Source organism: Pieris napi, chromosome 3 (assembly GCF_905475465.1).
Source record: "Pieris napi chromosome 3, ilPieNapi1.2, whole genome shotgun sequence".
Classification (NCBI taxonomy): domain Eukaryota; kingdom Metazoa; phylum Arthropoda; class Insecta; order Lepidoptera; family Pieridae; genus Pieris; species Pieris napi.
The window spans coordinates 11,786,124-11,803,764 of NC_062236.1; the positions used below are offsets into that span (position 1 = coordinate 11,786,124).

At 33.4% G+C, this 17,641-nt stretch overlaps 1 protein-coding gene across 3 annotated transcripts; it reads right to left on the bottom strand.

Annotated features, from left to right (window-relative positions):
- Nucleotides 1-579: 579 nt before the first annotated feature.
- LOC125063401 (uridine-cytidine kinase) lies at nucleotides 580-16,769 on the bottom strand. Of its 3 annotated transcripts, XM_047669823.1 has the most exons (7): nucleotides 16,569-16,769; nucleotides 15,663-15,922; nucleotides 15,097-15,236; nucleotides 13,080-13,177; nucleotides 9,504-9,552; nucleotides 2,978-3,001; nucleotides 580-2,494 (listed from the first exon to the last, which is right to left on the bottom strand). In XM_047669823.1, the coding sequence occupies exons 1-7, from the start codon at nucleotides 16,752-16,754 to the stop codon at nucleotides 2,346-2,348; spliced, it is 906 nt and encodes a 301-aa protein (XP_047525779.1). In that variant the 5' UTR covers nucleotides 16,755-16,769; the 3' UTR covers nucleotides 580-2,345. The 3 variants fall into 3 exon arrangements, with proteins under 3 accessions (XP_047525779.1, XP_047525780.1, XP_047525781.1); XM_047669824.1 differs by lacking the exon at nucleotides 2,978-3,001 and having other exon boundaries at nucleotides 16,569-16,767; XM_047669825.1 differs by lacking the exons at nucleotides 580-2,494; nucleotides 2,978-3,001 and adding an exon at nucleotides 8,533-8,746.
- Between the last annotated feature and the right edge of the window lie 872 nt (nucleotides 16,770-17,641).

Here is a 17,641-nt window from a genome sequence, read left to right on the forward strand (position 1 = left end):
AGCTCCCGCCCTGGGGCGAGTACAGTACTAACAGTACTCCATATGGGTACCGAATTTTTGCTTTATACGAGTTGCAATCGGTGGCCCGGTGAAGTACCGTCCCGCCAATTTCCTTCCGTTTCAAATGACCGCGAAACTGAACGTCGTTCAATATGTCAATGCCAAGCAATACAGTAGTACAGAGTAGTGTGTTTTTTTAGTCTGTGTGTTCTTGGGGTTAAATTTGGCAAGATTTATTTGACCCCGATACATATATAAAACTATATGTATATATCGTTAGCGCGTTTCAGGGTATGCCGTCATCGCTACGTTAACAATGTTGTGGTGGTCTGGTGTCTCAAGCCCATATAGCACCAGTGTGTCATTATATTAGCGCCCTCTAGTAAGTGCGCGCTCAAAATAGAATAAGTAGTGAAACATGTTCTTGGAAGGTGCCGCGGCGCCCTCACAGCGCTGCGCCTGTTACAACGTACATAGGTCGCCCCTGAGCGATCCCATTAGAACATTACCGTTTTGTGGGTAAGAAAATAATATAATAAGGTATTCTATATTAATGTAGGGTATAGTTTAAAGACAAAATATTAACAAAATAACTTTATTTGCATAAATATTGTACACTACTTGCTACCAACACGTGGAAAGTGATTATTCGGTCATAACAGCGAAATAAAATTAACATTTAAGAATTAGCGTGTTACGCTACAATTATTTTCGAATGTTTATCAAAGCTCGAGTGAATAATAGGTAAGATCTACGAAGTAATAATAATCAGCTCAACTCAAAGGTAATTTAAAAAAAACAACAAAGTGGCTGATTTGAACTTTTAGATACAATTATGTAACTACCTTAAAGATAATTACTAACGCTGAGTACGGGTGACATTTCGATTCAAGTGAGCACTAAGTAAAGTTAAAGACCGATATTAACATTTAAAACACTACAATTCACAAAACTTTCGTCGAGGCTCGAGGATACAAAACTTATACATGAAATAGTTAGAAAAATAGAATTTTAATATTGACTAAGCAATCACACAAAACAATAAAATTACGTACTGTAAACATTAAAACAACCATAGGTATCATAAATATAATAACCATGTCATAAAAAAATAAATAATTGCAAATTCAACAATCTTAGCGCTAAAATCATACACATCGTATGGTGTCTCACACTCATTAGATCCGGCAGCGACGGTGACATATCTGTGGATCTACCATGACTTTGACGTCTTTTTGTATGTATAAAAAACTTAACTCGTACTCTTACAAGTATTTGACATCGTGTTTTATCTAAGCTTATACTTGTCAAAGACATGGCAGGAATACAATTATGTCTGTGGCACTCCACAAGCTGCACTTAATATGTAGCGTGACGATCTCAAAAATTTATGGCAGAAATAATTTAAAATGTATTAAAGTTATCCTAAAATTATTTTTATTAAAACAATAAAAATACTAACTTACCATCCAGGTAAGATTTAAATCACACAATTTCTCAAATATAACTTCTGATTTCATAGATTAAATTAGCTTTCACAGATTAGGAATAAGAAACACTATAACTAATCATTTTCTTTGGTACAAAATCTATGTCGAATTTAAAATTAATGCGCTGTACACAGCAGATAAATAAACACGAATGTCAACTAAAACATACAACTTTGGTTTTAAGAATCTTGTCTAAACGATTAATTAGGTTATCAATATTTTATCAAGTATGAGTTAGCTTCAAATACACGCTTATAATAATTAGAAATGGATTATATTATTTAATACAAATATTTTTATTTTAAAATTTATAAACCGTTCAACATTGCTTTTATAAAATTCTAAAGTTAGATTCGATTTATAACAAAACAATAATTGTTCCGCCCCAAATAATCATGAATAAATTTTATTCATTCATTCATTGATGCTAACTCATACTGGACATTTTTACAAAGCTAGGCCGTCATGCAAAACACCATCACATTATTACAGAAAACAAAAATTTCATAATTCTAAAAAAGGCCCAAAATGTTATCTTTTAAAGAAAGCGAAGCCGAATTTAAACATTTTAAGTACTAGCGCCTTTGAGCCTCTTTAGCCTAATTTCGACTAGTCATTGAAAATATTTACAAAACAAATGTTTCGTTCTAAAATTGAATTATCTCTTATAATTATGAGAAATCTTATAAATATTGAGTAAGTTTCCATTTTTAAATACCTATTGTAAGTGCATAAAATAATTCTAGTAATGATATAATCTGTGATAATTGTAGAAATTCGCGCCTAAATATATGCAGACGTGATTTATTGACATAACCACAGATGCCATATGGCTATTTAAAATTGGAATCGAATTCAATGTGGTCGACCACTTTTCCCGCTTTTCTGTGGACTCCCCGGTACTGAGGTAGAGCGCGTTAACACAGCGTATTCCAGTTGAGGTATCTCAGTCGGACTCCTTTTTAAATATTCAGATATATGCTGCACAATCAGATCGATGGCCACTGAAAAAATAAACAGAATATAATATATGTTTCGGAAATATTCAGAAAACTAGCGTATGTATTAAAAACTATAGACATTTTAGTACTAGCAATGATTTTATAAAACTAATTACAGTTAGCGTAATAACAATGTATACAAACTCGGCTTCTATATCATGTATAGGTTTTGGCTTGGATTTATAGTTTCGATAAATTAATCAACGACTAAATTGAGCGACATTTTAGAAATAAAACCCTGGTATCTATCTCCTTCTACATTTAAACTGCATTCTTACACTGAGCGATTAAGAATTGAGTGAAAATGGGCAGTAAACAAGTCTTTCAGTTTTCTTACTAATGTTAACTAGTTAAAGCTAAAAATAATATCCAATTATAGCTTAGACTGCAGCGAATTTGTTACGTATGAATGCTAAAATTCACCACCCATAACAAGACGTGTTTAGCTAGTGAGACCTAGATACAGACTGAGAAGTCTAGACAAACCTCTAGGTCCCGGTTCAAGCCCCGCTGTGAAAATAAAGTTAAGAATAAGTACGTATAGTTAATATTTTTAGGAAATTAAAAATATATAAGATTATAATATCGAAGTTTTAAAAAATTGCTTTATTATAATTTTAAGTTAAAAGTTAATTGTAAATGTTCAGAATTACTTTCTTATATCAACTTATAATCAAGGGAATTAGATTTTTACATTTTCAAACAGAAAAAAATGTTTCACTTGCAAATATTTATTGCTTAAGCGCTAATATACAAAATATTGGACTACATAATACATTTCGTGTTGTTTTTTTTATGTTGGTTACATTTATCAACAATATACCAGGCATACAAAAAATTAGCTTTGAGTAAAACATATTTGCGATAACAATTGTACTAATACATATTCGAGACTGTATTTATAACATAAATGCATTGTATTATTTATATACCGTTGGTAATTAAAATTAACTTAAAAAACTTAAATAATAAAAATTAAACAGTCACTTGGAGGTTTCGATTTTTTTTTTAACACTGGAATTCGGGGAATCAGTCCTTGCAGTAAAAAGCCAATAGACAAAATAGAGTAATACACATAGATTGTAGACGGTCTCCCACGACGTTACTTATAAAATCGCGTGTGCAGGAAAAGGTAAAAGATAATCATAACGAAAGTATGTTAATGATAAACAGATGTCAATGCTTGCAGTTCCATACAATTTCATTTAAAACCAAAATCTTGGCGATTCAAAAGAGTGGCGGAGAATTGCCAATTCTTCTCGCCCGCTCTACGTGCTTTATTTGGAAACTTGTAGTAAATATTAATATAGATTTTCAATATCAATGAATATATACATTGTGATTTGAGGTGTTTCAAAATTGAACAAAAAATGTATTATTCTCCTTTGAGTATGCATATTTTGTTAAGACAGAAGGCATAACAAATATCTATGTAATTTATAAAACTTGTGTAATTGCAAGGTCGCATTGATGATCCTAACATAATCTTTATCGGTGAGTAGCTTTCATGGCTCTAAAGATGGACGGAAACGTCAAGGCAGGATACGAAATACCACCCGTATCACCTTGACGTCCTTCGTTCCACAACGAAGATCTTTATACGGCACATTATGCCGCACACCACCACTATATTAAACCAGCTGCCCACTAAAGTATTTCCGAACCACCTTAGGGTCCTTCATGAAAAGAATTACTCGCGAGCCCTCTGGCATTGAGGTTGAGTATGGCAAGTTATTAAAAAAAATGTTTTATTTTCGACCAACATTGAAATTGGAATATCAAAAACCCATACGCTATATTTCAAAACCCATTTAGTTTTTGACATACGGGAGGCATCAAATCTCGGTAGGTTAGTAAGTTCATGTTTTTATTGTATGCAAGTCCATTAACTCTCTATGTCTACGGTAATACGTCTATTGTTTATGGATTTTCGAAGATCTGTGACTTTGTCTATTGGCTTTGTCACGTCAAATTTTCACAAATTCGAACACAAATATGAGGCCACATAGAAAACAATAAATTTTGTGCATATTTTTGAATTGTTAAAAATAAATGAAATCATTGCACTTTTGCACTTTATTACTTGAGTAGGAAGTAGGAACTGAAGAAATTTGTATTGAATGGCAAATTATTTTAATATATTTACCCATTTTTTTGTGTTTTGAGGGCGTTTACGCATTTCAATACATTGTAATTATTAACTAAAATATTCTTCAACATAGAACATATGTCTTAAAAGTATTGTATAAAAATATGATACATAAATGCTGTAATAATTTTACATTCAGGCTTATCTATATATTATTATAACTTAAATGATAAATACTAGGATTTCCGACCAAAAATTCATATTATAAATGCGATATATCGCTCTTAATAGATTTTTATGTCAGGGTTTGCCTTGCCGTATCATCTACTGTAAACCTCTTTCCCATTACCCCATTTCGCATCATTAATTAAAAATGGTCAAGGGCCTACATAGGTCTTTTACTTACTGTAAAACCGGCTTGTACTGAGAGCGAATACTTAGGCTGTACACACATTGTACGTTGTTTAGTTGGTCATACATTTTATTCAACTCAAAGACTACGAATTACATTGTAATAAGGATTACGTATTTATACGAATAAGGAAGTTACGCTCCGTTATTCGTAAAAATAATTCAAACAATCATTTTTCTTTTAGGGGTAAGTTGAGACATACTTAACGCTATAGTATGGCGAATGCTACACGTTCGATATTTATCTGGTATTTTTTTAGTATACTACACACTCGATACGAATCGCGTCAGTAGTCAGTACGACGGTAAATTTCATTGAGTACACTCGTACGTTTCGTGTTACAATATGAGTAACAATATTAAGAAAGCTTGCGTTGCCATAATTATTATTATTATTATCAGTATATGCTGATATATATCAATATCCAAGACTTTGAATTGTAAACATTTTCCGCTGCAGCACCAGATCGTTTCAAATCTGTTATTTTTTAAATTATTTTCTGTAGTTTGCCTAGTTTGCATTTGAGGTGTCCCATATGGCCGATTTACACGTATTAAGTTGACTAAAAATTTACTAAATATTAACTTAATTTTAAGTAACTTAACCCGTGTAAACAGTGAATTTAGTAAGAAGTTGCAAATTAAAATTTAGTTGCAACTAAACAAGGTAGAATAGAATTTTGTCTATTTTTCAGTTAAGTTGGTGGGCGTGGCTAATCACTTGACACGTTTGGACAGGCAAAATTTAGTTTAAAACGTGTAAATCAGCCTATACTTATAGGTAATGTTTCTAATAGAAGTATGAATTCTCTATATTATTCCGCCTCCATATATGCGCGTGTTCTTCCATCACTGGCAGAATTAATAGTGACGCGATAAATATCGACCAGACACTAGACGCTCGATATTTATCGACGATAATTGATACGGATCGTGGATTTTTAGATTTCTAGAAATCCAGCGATCCGTATCACGATACGTGATACGCCTGTACTACACATCGTGATTCTGGATCACGATCCAAATATCACGATAAATATCGAGCGTGTAGCATTCGCCATAAATATCGAGCGTCTAGTCTCTGCTCGATATTTATCGCGTCACAATTAATTCTGCCAGCGATGGAAGAGGACGCGCATATTGAGTCGGCGCCCGCCGCACTTCAAACAAACGACCAAAAACACTTGAAAGAATTTATACTTGTATTAGAAACACTACCTGAGATATGGGACAGCTCAAATGCAAACATAATTAATAAAGTGAAAAGGGCGAATGCGTATGAGCAGCTGCTTGAAATTTTTAAGAAAATTAAACCAGGCGCGACAGCTAAAGACGTGATTGCCAAGATCAATTCATTAAAATCGAACTATAGAAAAGAATTAAAAAAAATAACAGATTTGAAGCGATCGGGTGCTGCAGCTGAAAATGTATACAATCCAAAGTCTTGGGTATTTCATATGCTGAAATTTTTGAATAAAAATGAAAAGCCGATTGATAGGGTAATTTGATTTAATAAATTCAGATGTGTATATTTTTCTCTATCTTGAAACCAATGTTTCGCCCATTTCTTTCGCTTTATACGTTTTTTCAATGCTATCGCTAATATAATAGCAACGCAAGCTTTCTTAATATTGTTACTCATTATTATAACACGAAACGTACGAGTGTACGCAATGAAATTTACCGTCGTACTGACGCGATTCGTATCGAGTGTGTAGTATACTAAAAAAATACAAGATAAATATCACGATAAATATCACGATAAATATCGAGCGTGTAGCATTCGCCTATGAAGCTGCGTATACATTAAGCGCGGCAAACCATCGAACATTGGCGCGCGCGGCGGCCGCGCTCTATGTAGACGGGGTCGCCGCGCGCGGCGACTCGAACATTGCCGCGCTCGAACGTGCCGCGGGTCGATCCGGTCGCTGTCGGTTTTTAAGACCGCATCAAAGGAGCTTCAGTCGTTGGCTCGCGCGCAGTTGGGACGGTTATAGTTTTGGTGATTTGGCTCGCGCGGCGAATACGTAAAAAAGGGTGCGTGTACTTATGTACGCGCGTAAGAAGTTATACTTCTCTGGCATTATTAAAAATAGTTTTTGATTGCATGCAAATAATTAATTACAATTAAATAATCAAAGACTGGAAAAGGAGTCATTATAGTCAATAAAGTTCAGTTTACATTTGAAAAATTAAATAAATAATTATATTTATTTTTCTTTTATTTTTTTTACAAATAAGATGGTGAATCACAATTAAAGCGGCAGCCGCCCGACCACGTGCGTCCATACTCGCAGGTTTACAAGAGTGAACTGGTCTGACTATCTGCATTCTGCCGCGGTCTGTTTGTGATCGATGCTGCGCGCGGCAGTCACGTCCAACTAAATTTACATCTTCATATTGGCTCGCGCGGCAAATGAAGGTCAACTCTGGTCGAACATTGGCTCGCGCGGCTGCCGCGCTTAATTTATACGCAGCTTAACACGTCTGTCAAAACCGAGTTTTTGACAATCACTTAGCGTAAGTCTTAGTCAAGATGACATGCCGCTTACATCACGATGTGAACCGTACGGAGAAGCCGTACAAGTAAAGATAAATTGACGCACATGGGCATTTTGGTTTCTAGGCGAACACTGCATAATCATTCTGAACTCCAAAATCATTCTCATATCTATTTTGATCGGAAATCAAGTATAATACAAGTCCAAGTTATCGCCTAGTCTAAGTTTAAATTCCCAAAAATTATTCTTAAATAACCAATACCAAAAATATGACGTATTGAAATCACCATTTAATAAATCAAAAAGTTCAGTTCTGTGCTTGTAAAGGTACATAGGAAATTCAACAAAAATTTGTTGAGATAGTATGAACGCTTGTAACATATTTTTGATATTGGTAACCTACAAATGAGCATAGTGCTAGTTTATATAGTGTTAAAATGGATGACACGAGTCTAAACAGGTATTGCAAATGTTTTGTGTATTTTCGCTTCAAAGTATATAAACGTGAATCTACCTATTCATAATATTTCAAATGCTTTACGGCACGTTTTTTTTTAAATTCGCTTCAAGTTCAACGACTCTAGACGCTTTGACAGTCAATCTAACACAACATACGCCAAGATTCTCAAGGAATCTCTCTCTCTGAATCTAATGTAAGTGCTCTGTGATAGCTACAGAGCAGTGCAACAGCATAAACAAATATTACCCCGAAAGCTCTGGTTTTCTTTTGTAAAAAAACCTTATTGTGTGCGAATAACGAACTCTAGCCCTTTATTAATAAGAAAAAATTATCATCGTCTATCAACAATTTGCCAAAAAGGTTGTATATATTATCATTTAACGCACACATTGCATACTGAAAATGTACCTTATTAGTTTTTTTTTCTTTTGTTATTTTTTTATTATTATTATTATTTTGTGTGTTTCTGTGTGTGTATTTCATTAGTAATAAATGTTATGTCTATTCGAAGCTACGTAATAGAACTGTCATTATTCAAATTGTGACACATCATGTGACATATATGGCCATAGATATCAGTTGTCAACCGCACTTATTCCCTTATTTAGACTCTATGTACTATTAACCTAACACTACGCTCATATGATATTAATACAATACTCATCGGCTAAGCGTATCTTCCGAGCTTCCCGAGAGGCGCCTGCCGTCTTCGTCGAAGCCATTACAACCGTTGACACGTGGTCGTTTCTTGTACATAATGTCCCAAATATGGTGGACAATTAAGTCAATAGCCACTGCAACAACGAAATTACTTATATAGCAGCTTAGTACATAGCCGCTGCAAATCAGCTCCGACTAATAAAGTGGTAACGGAATCGAAAGTTTTAAGCGATTTTTATTAAAACCGGCGTTTTAGTTAGATTTTTATAAATTTAATTAATTTTTTTAGAAGCATTGAGCCGAATTCTTGTGTCACAGTGTTTGTAATGAAACTTTTAATATAAATTTTTTTTTTCAGAATAGGTTGTAAACTTATACCCCTAATTGGTGACCCATTCTTTTATGCTTTGGTATCAAACATATAATATAACCCATAATTTTCACCCTTCTACCGATAACCCACATTTTTTAATAGCGATATTAGTAATGTAATATTTTTTATATGCCAGCCTTTTTGTCTATAAATAACACCTAAATCCACAGATGTGTAACTATTTTAAACAAGTGCTTATAACATTTCAATAAAACTATTAAATCAATGTAAATGTAATTTTGATCGCTACACGAGTCTATTAAAACATCTTAAATAATTACACTATCACGCTGTTTCGTATGATTTTCGTATCGAAAAAGACTTTAACGCTATATTATATTGATTTACTATTATTCGATAACAAGCTACCACTTTATTAGTCGGTTCGTACGTCAGTTAATGAGAAATACGCTTATTGCAGTGGCTATGACAGTGTACTCACCTTAGAGAGGTATAAAAGTTCTTGTGAATATCTCCAAAAACACTATAAACCGATCGATAGAAAAGAAAATTCTTACCTAAATTGTCGGCTCCGCGTGGAATGATGACGTCCGCGAATTTTTTGGTCTGAAAATAAAATCGCTAATCTAAAATTTCATGTTTCTTATTGTGAGGACAGGTGGTGGCAATTGGAGGAAGCCAACAAATAACAAACAGAAGGTTGTCGAGGGATTGTAAGTATTCAACTATAGTGTAAACTCTCTATAACGAAAAAATTAACACAAAACCCATAGGTACATACATTAATTCACGCAATTCATTTTTATAACGCAACAGCCATTCTCTATAACGAAGAAATATTTACATATTTAAACATCAACAACGTACTTAAGTGTAATTGTTTTTATAATCAGCTTTTGTAAGCTAACCTTTTGAGGTGCCGAAATTTCCAAGAAAGACACTCAGGTGTCGCGTTTGTTATTGTTAATTGCATTAACACGTGTGCCATTAATCTTAGTTACATTGCCTCTAGGAAATTTTAGTCTCAGTTACTAAACGCACCGTCACCTATCGTGTATTATCACTCGTAAACAAACTTTGTAATAATTAACTTATTGATAGTAATAAAATTAGAAATTATTGTAATTGGATAAATGTGTATTTTTCTCTTCCCTCCCTGTAACGAAAACTCTCTATAAACAACAAAAATGCTCGGTCCCTTGACATTCGTTATAAAGAGTGTATATATACGTTTATTTTTATATCAATGTATATTCTAGATTAAGTAAAATTGTATCTTGTCTGAATGAAGGCTTATATTATTATTATTATTCTGAGGATGCTTCTGTTTCTCATAATTTTTGCAGGACCAGGCTTTTCGCCAAATTTTAACATAAAAGAAACCATTATAAGCTATAGATAGTGCAATCCACGAACACGCGCCCCACTTACTCTATACTAACCGTTTATAGTACGTGACCCGGCTAACTTCGTTCCGCCTAACAGTCTTATAATATCGTTGTTACTTTAGTTAAACTTATTTTAGGATTTCATTAAGGTAATAACATTAATACAACTTTTTGTAAATACAGAAATGTTTTATTGCTTGCCATTGCGAAAGAAGAATGGCAGTTTTACACATTACGCCGCTTCTCTGAAGGCCCAATATTGCGATACTGCATGTTAAAGCACTTTCTGGTATACAACATTTTTTGATGAGGTAATAAGGGGTGTCTCAGTAAGAGTGCACTTTTTCATTTTTAAATAAAGACAAGTATTTTATGACAGAGTTCTGATATTTTTATTGTATTGTAAAGAAGACATGTTCCGATTAAGTATGGAATAAAATATCCGGCAAATGACCTCAACGGCTCCAATGGCAGGTCATTACACTTTTCATGAAATTTTCCATGACTTTTTCACAGAGATGTGGCTTTATCTTACTGATGACGCGTTGGATTTTTGATTTGAGCTCAGGAATGGTTTCGGGTTTATTCGCATAAACTCGAGATTTCACAAAACCCCAAACAAAAAATCGCACGGCGTTAAATCGCACGATCTTGGTGGCCAGTTGACATCAGGATTCCTTGAGATAATTTGTTCTGTTCATCGGAGAAAATGACTTTTTTCGAAAAATTGGCATCGACTTCCCTTTGCTCCATTACCTATTGAGAAAATTGCCGGTGCTTTCCTTGGTCTGCTGGTTTGAGCTCCTGAGTTAACTGAATCTTGTACGAAGGTCTTTAGTCAAAATTTGCTAAGTCAAAATTTGCTATTCGGCGACTCTCCTTTACAGCAGCCATGTTTTCAAGGGACCGACCGGTACATTGACGCAAAGGATTCTTATTATCAATACCTAATTGACCCAGTTTCTTCAAATTTTTTGACCACTCTTCGAATGGTTGACACATTAGGTGCACTTTCTCGGCTGAAAATTTGGTGAAGTTTGCGAGCGTTTTCAGCGTTACTTTTGTAATGAGTTTTCACAATTATAACGAGTTGTTCTTTCGAAAAGCGCTCCATTTTGAATAATCGGAATAAACAGAGGTGACACCTGTCAAATTTCAGAGTTGCCACTTGCAGGAAAACCAAAAATATTACAATTTTAAAAAGTGCACTCTTACTGAGACACCCTATACATGTCTTCGATCAAGATCAAAGCCTGGTAATGCATCTCCTTATTCACCTCAAGATCGGAATTTCTTGAACTGACACGAATTCGACGTAAAATGATGCGTAGTTTTGTCAACAGATGTCACCACATGCTGTTTGCATTCGTAAAATTAATTTTCTTAATTATTGTTTTTCGATAACTTATTCGATATTTTATAAATTATTCTGCTATTCGGAGCGGAGAAGAATCCACCAAAAAAGGGATAACTAAAATCAGTTCTGGCGATCTTGAGTTATAAAGTGATGTAACTAACTAACTTTTTTTATATACAGTGTAAACTCTATATAACGACACTCAAGGGACTGTGCCTTTTTCGACGTTACAAAGAGTTAGGTTTAAAGACATTTATTTATTCTCATTACAGACAATAGTCACTTACATGAGAACTTATATATGTACTAAAAATACAATTTATCACGTCGTGCTTAAGCTTCAAGGATCAATCATCGAAGTATAACTTGGGTGGACTTTCATTTCCGCAGGTAACTAGGATCACTCAGGAGATGGTCTTTTAGTCTAAGTTTAAATATTGCCAGGCTGTCTGCACTTTTTATATTTTGTGGAAGTCTATTATACCGCAGCACTCCCCCAACGCTCAATGTTTTTCTACCGTTATTAGTTCTATACTTCGGTACAATAAGATTGTGAGGGCGTCATGAAGTGCGCTTCTGAATTTGGCTTATTTTAGTGAAAGTAATGTTAGTGTGTATATGGTCATTTAGAATTTTGTAGATTAATAAGCTGGTATTGTATTGAAATAATTGTTTTTTATTCGTGAGTTTTGTTTCACTGTAAATTTTTTGTGTAGAAGTTAAGTATGGGTAATGAAAAATCAATTTAATTACTTTATTTTGAGCAATTTGAAGGTGAGAAATATTAGTTTTAGTCGCGGCTCCCCAAATTTCAATAAGGTTAAGAAGGTGTGATTTTGCCAAAGAATTATAAATATGAAGACGAACTTCACGAGGAAGGCTTGAGTTGCCGTTAAATGGAAAGAAAAATCTGTATTAGTAAAAGAAAGTTTATTTCAGAGTAGTGTTAGAAATTACATAAAAACAATACGTATTGTATTTTTTTTATTATTTAATTAATATCATGCGATATTGAGGCATCTTCGTGATAAAGCACATGCAAGCATACGCAATTTGTAAAAAACAAGAACGGATTCCTTGGAAAGTTTAGTACGTATGATGGGTACCGACAGTCGAGTTTATTTCTCGCTAGGACAATAAAGCGACAAAACAACGTACACAGCTCCGCAGTTTTAACTAATTTCGACAACTTAAAAAGTACTGTTTAGTATTTAATTGTTGTCGTTATTGAGGGTGGGTGTTATGCTATGTAGAGTGTATCATTGTATGGAAGACAAGCTAAACCAACCAAAACCCAGTGATTTCGACGCATTAGGGAGTCTGTCGTTAAATCGAGACTTCTGCGAAAGAACTTAATCATCGCATCGTTAGAATGAAAATGAACTCACCGGCAGGCAAAACTCTTCAAACGCTGGTTTGACGAAATTCATATACTGGTTGAGTACTTGCTCTAAGTCCCGTCCGCGCTCCATTATATCACGTGGTACTGGAAAAAAAATCATAGCTGCAATATGTGGATACTTGAACATATTTTTGTTTGAACGAAATTTGTTTTTTATATCCGTTCTACAGTCAAAATTAAATTTAGTTTTCAAAGCTGTCCGGTCGAGATTGTTATTTCCGGTACGAATTAAAATATGAACCTTTATTTTTACATAAGTTTGACAACAATCTATAAATACAAAAATGTTATGTTGGTTTGTGTACGCTTCAAAAACTCAAAAAGTTCTGCACCGATCGAGCTGAAATTTTAGCATGATATATAATCCGCATCAAGGATTGTTTTTATTTATGTTTTTTTTTACTTTTTCCACAAGTATTGCAAAATTAAACTTATATGAAACTTTTCTTTTTTTGTTTCTCATTTCTCAACCATTCAATCACAATGTGCCACAGCGAAGCGTTAAGTTATAAATAACTTAACTTATTATTATGACATTATGAAAATTAATATGACATTTGCATGTCTATTTTTATATGACAGATTGTGCGGATTTTATAATTATCGATCCAAATGTACAACTTTCTTTGCATATAAACGTTTTATTTCACAGACTTCGCTTTCACAGACGTTCACAGACTTCACTAATTTCAATAAATAAGGGTAGTAACTGTTGTAGTTACAGCTCGTGCTAAATCTTATATTTAACTGCTTTTTAAATGCTTAAGTCATTTTCAAGCAGATTTGCTTCTTTAAGTTAATTAGTGATAATTAACATGCCAGGCTAACGAGGCGCAATGATGCACTTCAAATATTGGATGTACGTCATAGATGTTTTAAGACCTGCATTCTGTCGTACACAGTAAATTAAATATGATGCTGTAGGATGAACTTACAGACTCACGCTAAGATAAATTCTTTTGCAAGTAGTGAAAAGCGTGTAAACGTTGCCTGTGGTAATTGAGTATAATGATAACTTTGGGTATATAAGGCCGAGGTAAACATCACATTTTAAATTGTCAGTATAATAATTGTAATATTATTATGAAAATAAAATAAGAGGCGCTACAACCTCTTTAGGTCTTGGCCTCAGATTTCTAAATCTGTTCCATGATCATTTTTAAATCTAATAGGTAAGTAGGTGATCAGCCTCCAGTGCCTGACACACGCCGTCGACTTTTTAGGTCTATGACATGTCGGTTTCCTCACGATGTTTCCCTTCACCGTTTGAGCAAATGTTAAATGCGCACATAGAAAGAAAGTCCATTGGTGCACAGCTGGAGATGGAACCTACGATCTCAGGTATGAGAGTCACACGTTGAATCCACTAGACCAACACTGCTTTATTATGAAAATAGAACAATAAAAACAACAATATAAAAGAGGGCCTATGGGCTAAGTAAGTAAGGTCCCATATGCCAGATACCTATTTGATTTCGAAGTATGGTAAAGTCTCATTTCTGAATTAGCCTTCGTGATTTTCAAACTATTTTATATTTCCCTAGATCTACTTACCTTAGGTGCTCACGCGAATCAAAAAGGCTAAAATGGAAATGGGCCGGTCACATTGGCCGCATTTGTGATGGCAGATGGGTCAAAAAGACCATTACTTGGAAGGGCCCAGTGGGAAATAGAAAGAGAGGATGCCCACCGAAAACTTGGGAAGATGATATTTAAAAGGGATAGCGGGAAAAAACTTAAACGAAAAAATTAAAATTTATTAAATTAAATTATTTAAATTAAATTATTTTAAAATTAAAATTAAAGGCTATTTTTATTTTTATTTTATTTTACTAATTTCTCTTAGTAGTGTTTCGGTTTTGTTGAAAAGGCATCAGTATTTTAGGTATACTATAATAGTACTTTAGTTTTAATAATTATTTTACAATGAAGCAATTATAAAATTGGATTTATTTGACCTAAAAAAGGAATTAAATACCAATTTATTATGAAATTAAACATACCTCTTCTGGCAAGTCTTGTGTCTGAATCAGTGTCAACAAAGAGTTTCATGTGGAACAGGTCCCTTACTTCAGGGAAGTAGAACACCAGGATTCCCTCAATTAACACCACATCAGCTGGGTAGATGGTGTGCGAACGATCACTATTTGAAATTACAATATTGCTCTAATATCTTCCTTGGTACTTTATCAATTTTATTAATAAAATATCATTTATTAAAATTTATTCAAGTTATACAATTAACTCAATCCGAATTTCTTCCTGGGCAAGCAATAACATGTCAAATAATAATAAAAAATCTGTTTTTCTTTATATGGAAGTCTTATCAGTTATCAGCCTTCAATTTGGCACCATTTCAGTGCATTAAAAACAGAAACTTACATACCAAAATTTGGCCCATCGAAATCAACAAAATGCGTTTATCATCAAACACTTATTGGTAAATGTACTTAAAAGATAAAAAAGCAGCTCTATTTTGAAAACTGTTTAATTATTTAGATATTTCATTTCAGACAATGTTTATTTAAACAGTGTCATTTATAAGTAAGCTGTTATTTGTTTAGCTTACCTTATAGAATTTGTAACATAGTCATATTCAGGAACTTCAACTTTCTTGCCAGCAAGAATTTCTTTTAATATGGCCAATAATTTCTTGTCATCAAATGCATCAGGGTGATCAAAGTTGAATTGACCTCTTTCAGCCCGAACCCTCTCGGAAGGTGTAAGACTACGATAGAATGAGTCTTGACTTATGCATACCACTCGCCTATCTGTTTGTTCTTTTTGTTGCTGGCCAAGCTTCTCCATAATTTTCTGGCATACTGTTGACTAAAATTAAAGATTAAACATCTTCTTTTCAATTGAATATGTAAGTTCAACTAAATTCAAATAAACAGATTGTTGTAAATTTTTTTACTGTTAACAATAATTAATGTTAATGGTTCATTGATTAAATAACATTTGGTCTAGCAAGTTCCTTATAAAGAATAGCTTGCTACTACTTATAACCGCATGACATGGGTCCTAATTAAACTTTTACATTTGTAACTTTAATAAAAATCATAAGCTAATGGTTGTGTATTAAGGATAATTATTAAACTGTATTAATAAACATAAAATAATGTACTCAAATCTCAAGACCTGGTTCAGTAGTTTCAGTATAAAAAACTAACAGCTTGTTTAATGTTATAAATGTTAGATGGGACAGTTTGCGTAGCTCTGATTTAGTAAGTGCCCTTAATGATTAATTACAGAGAGAAATGAAAACAGCAACGGAAGTTACTTATAAACAATGCTTATTGAAGGTTATATCACATTTATACAAACAAATATCTATCTCAGCAGTTAAGTTTGTATACAAAGCAAAAATATCAAAATACGTAAAGATAAATGAGAATGATATTATGCAACTCATAAGTACCATACAGAAATCGATTGATTGGTAAAATAATTACTGATAGATTGTAGTACTAACCTTGCCGCTAGCAGTACCACCTGCAACACCTATTAAGAAAGGAGTTTTGCTCTCGAACCCATTGGTTAAACTATAATCTGCGGGTTTTTCACTCATTTTGTACGTAAAAATATATCTGCGCGTTAATCTTAAGCCTAAAAATCCACAACTCACAGTTGCACTTCTTGTAATAGCAAACATTGACATTTATTTTCAGAGTGCTGACAACTGACAAAACAAAATGTTGACAGCGACAATTTCTGCAGTGGGTTGCAATGTTTAAAAATATTATATAATATAATGTATAAATATATATTTAATGACTATAGGAAATTGTCAAAATGTATTTGCAGTATATAATAACGTACAGTAAAACTCTATTTGCGTTTGATAAGGAATATTTGTTTAAAAAAAAATGTGTGGGCGTACTAGGTGTACAGACGTAAGAAGTGAAACTTCTTTATGACCTTATTTTTCGAAAAATGATCTACTATATACAACTTTACAGAAATTGGTTAAATAAAGTTAAATTAGATAAAGTTTAACAAAAGGCTTTTATTATCATAGACATGAATACAAATACAATTATTTCATTTTAACTTATTACCGTACTACTATGTAGTACTAAGATTATTACAGAATTTCATTAATTGTAATAGAATTATTAGTATTACTATCATTGTTATCGTTATTATATATTTTTGTTACTAATGGCTTTGAATCTCTTCGGATCAACCGTGGGGGACAAGAAAAAGATGGCGCGTTACCGAAAAATGTGACAAATGTGTGTACATTTTTTTCCAACGCCGATAAAGAAGTTTGACTTCAAAAAGCAACATGGCGCGTAACCTGCTACAAAATTTCTCCCATACGTCGATAAAGAAGTTTCACTTCAAAAGATGGCGCGTAACGGAAAAATGTGACGCGTAACGAAAAAATGTTACACTAAATTTTTTTCCAACCCCGATAAAGAAGTTTCACGTCAATAAGTAATTGGTAAGAGAAGTACTGTGTTTTGCAGTAAGTTAATTATAATTTGTATTGCGGTTACAGTTTTCTGCGCAGGCAAGGACATTTGTTCAAGATGTTTGACG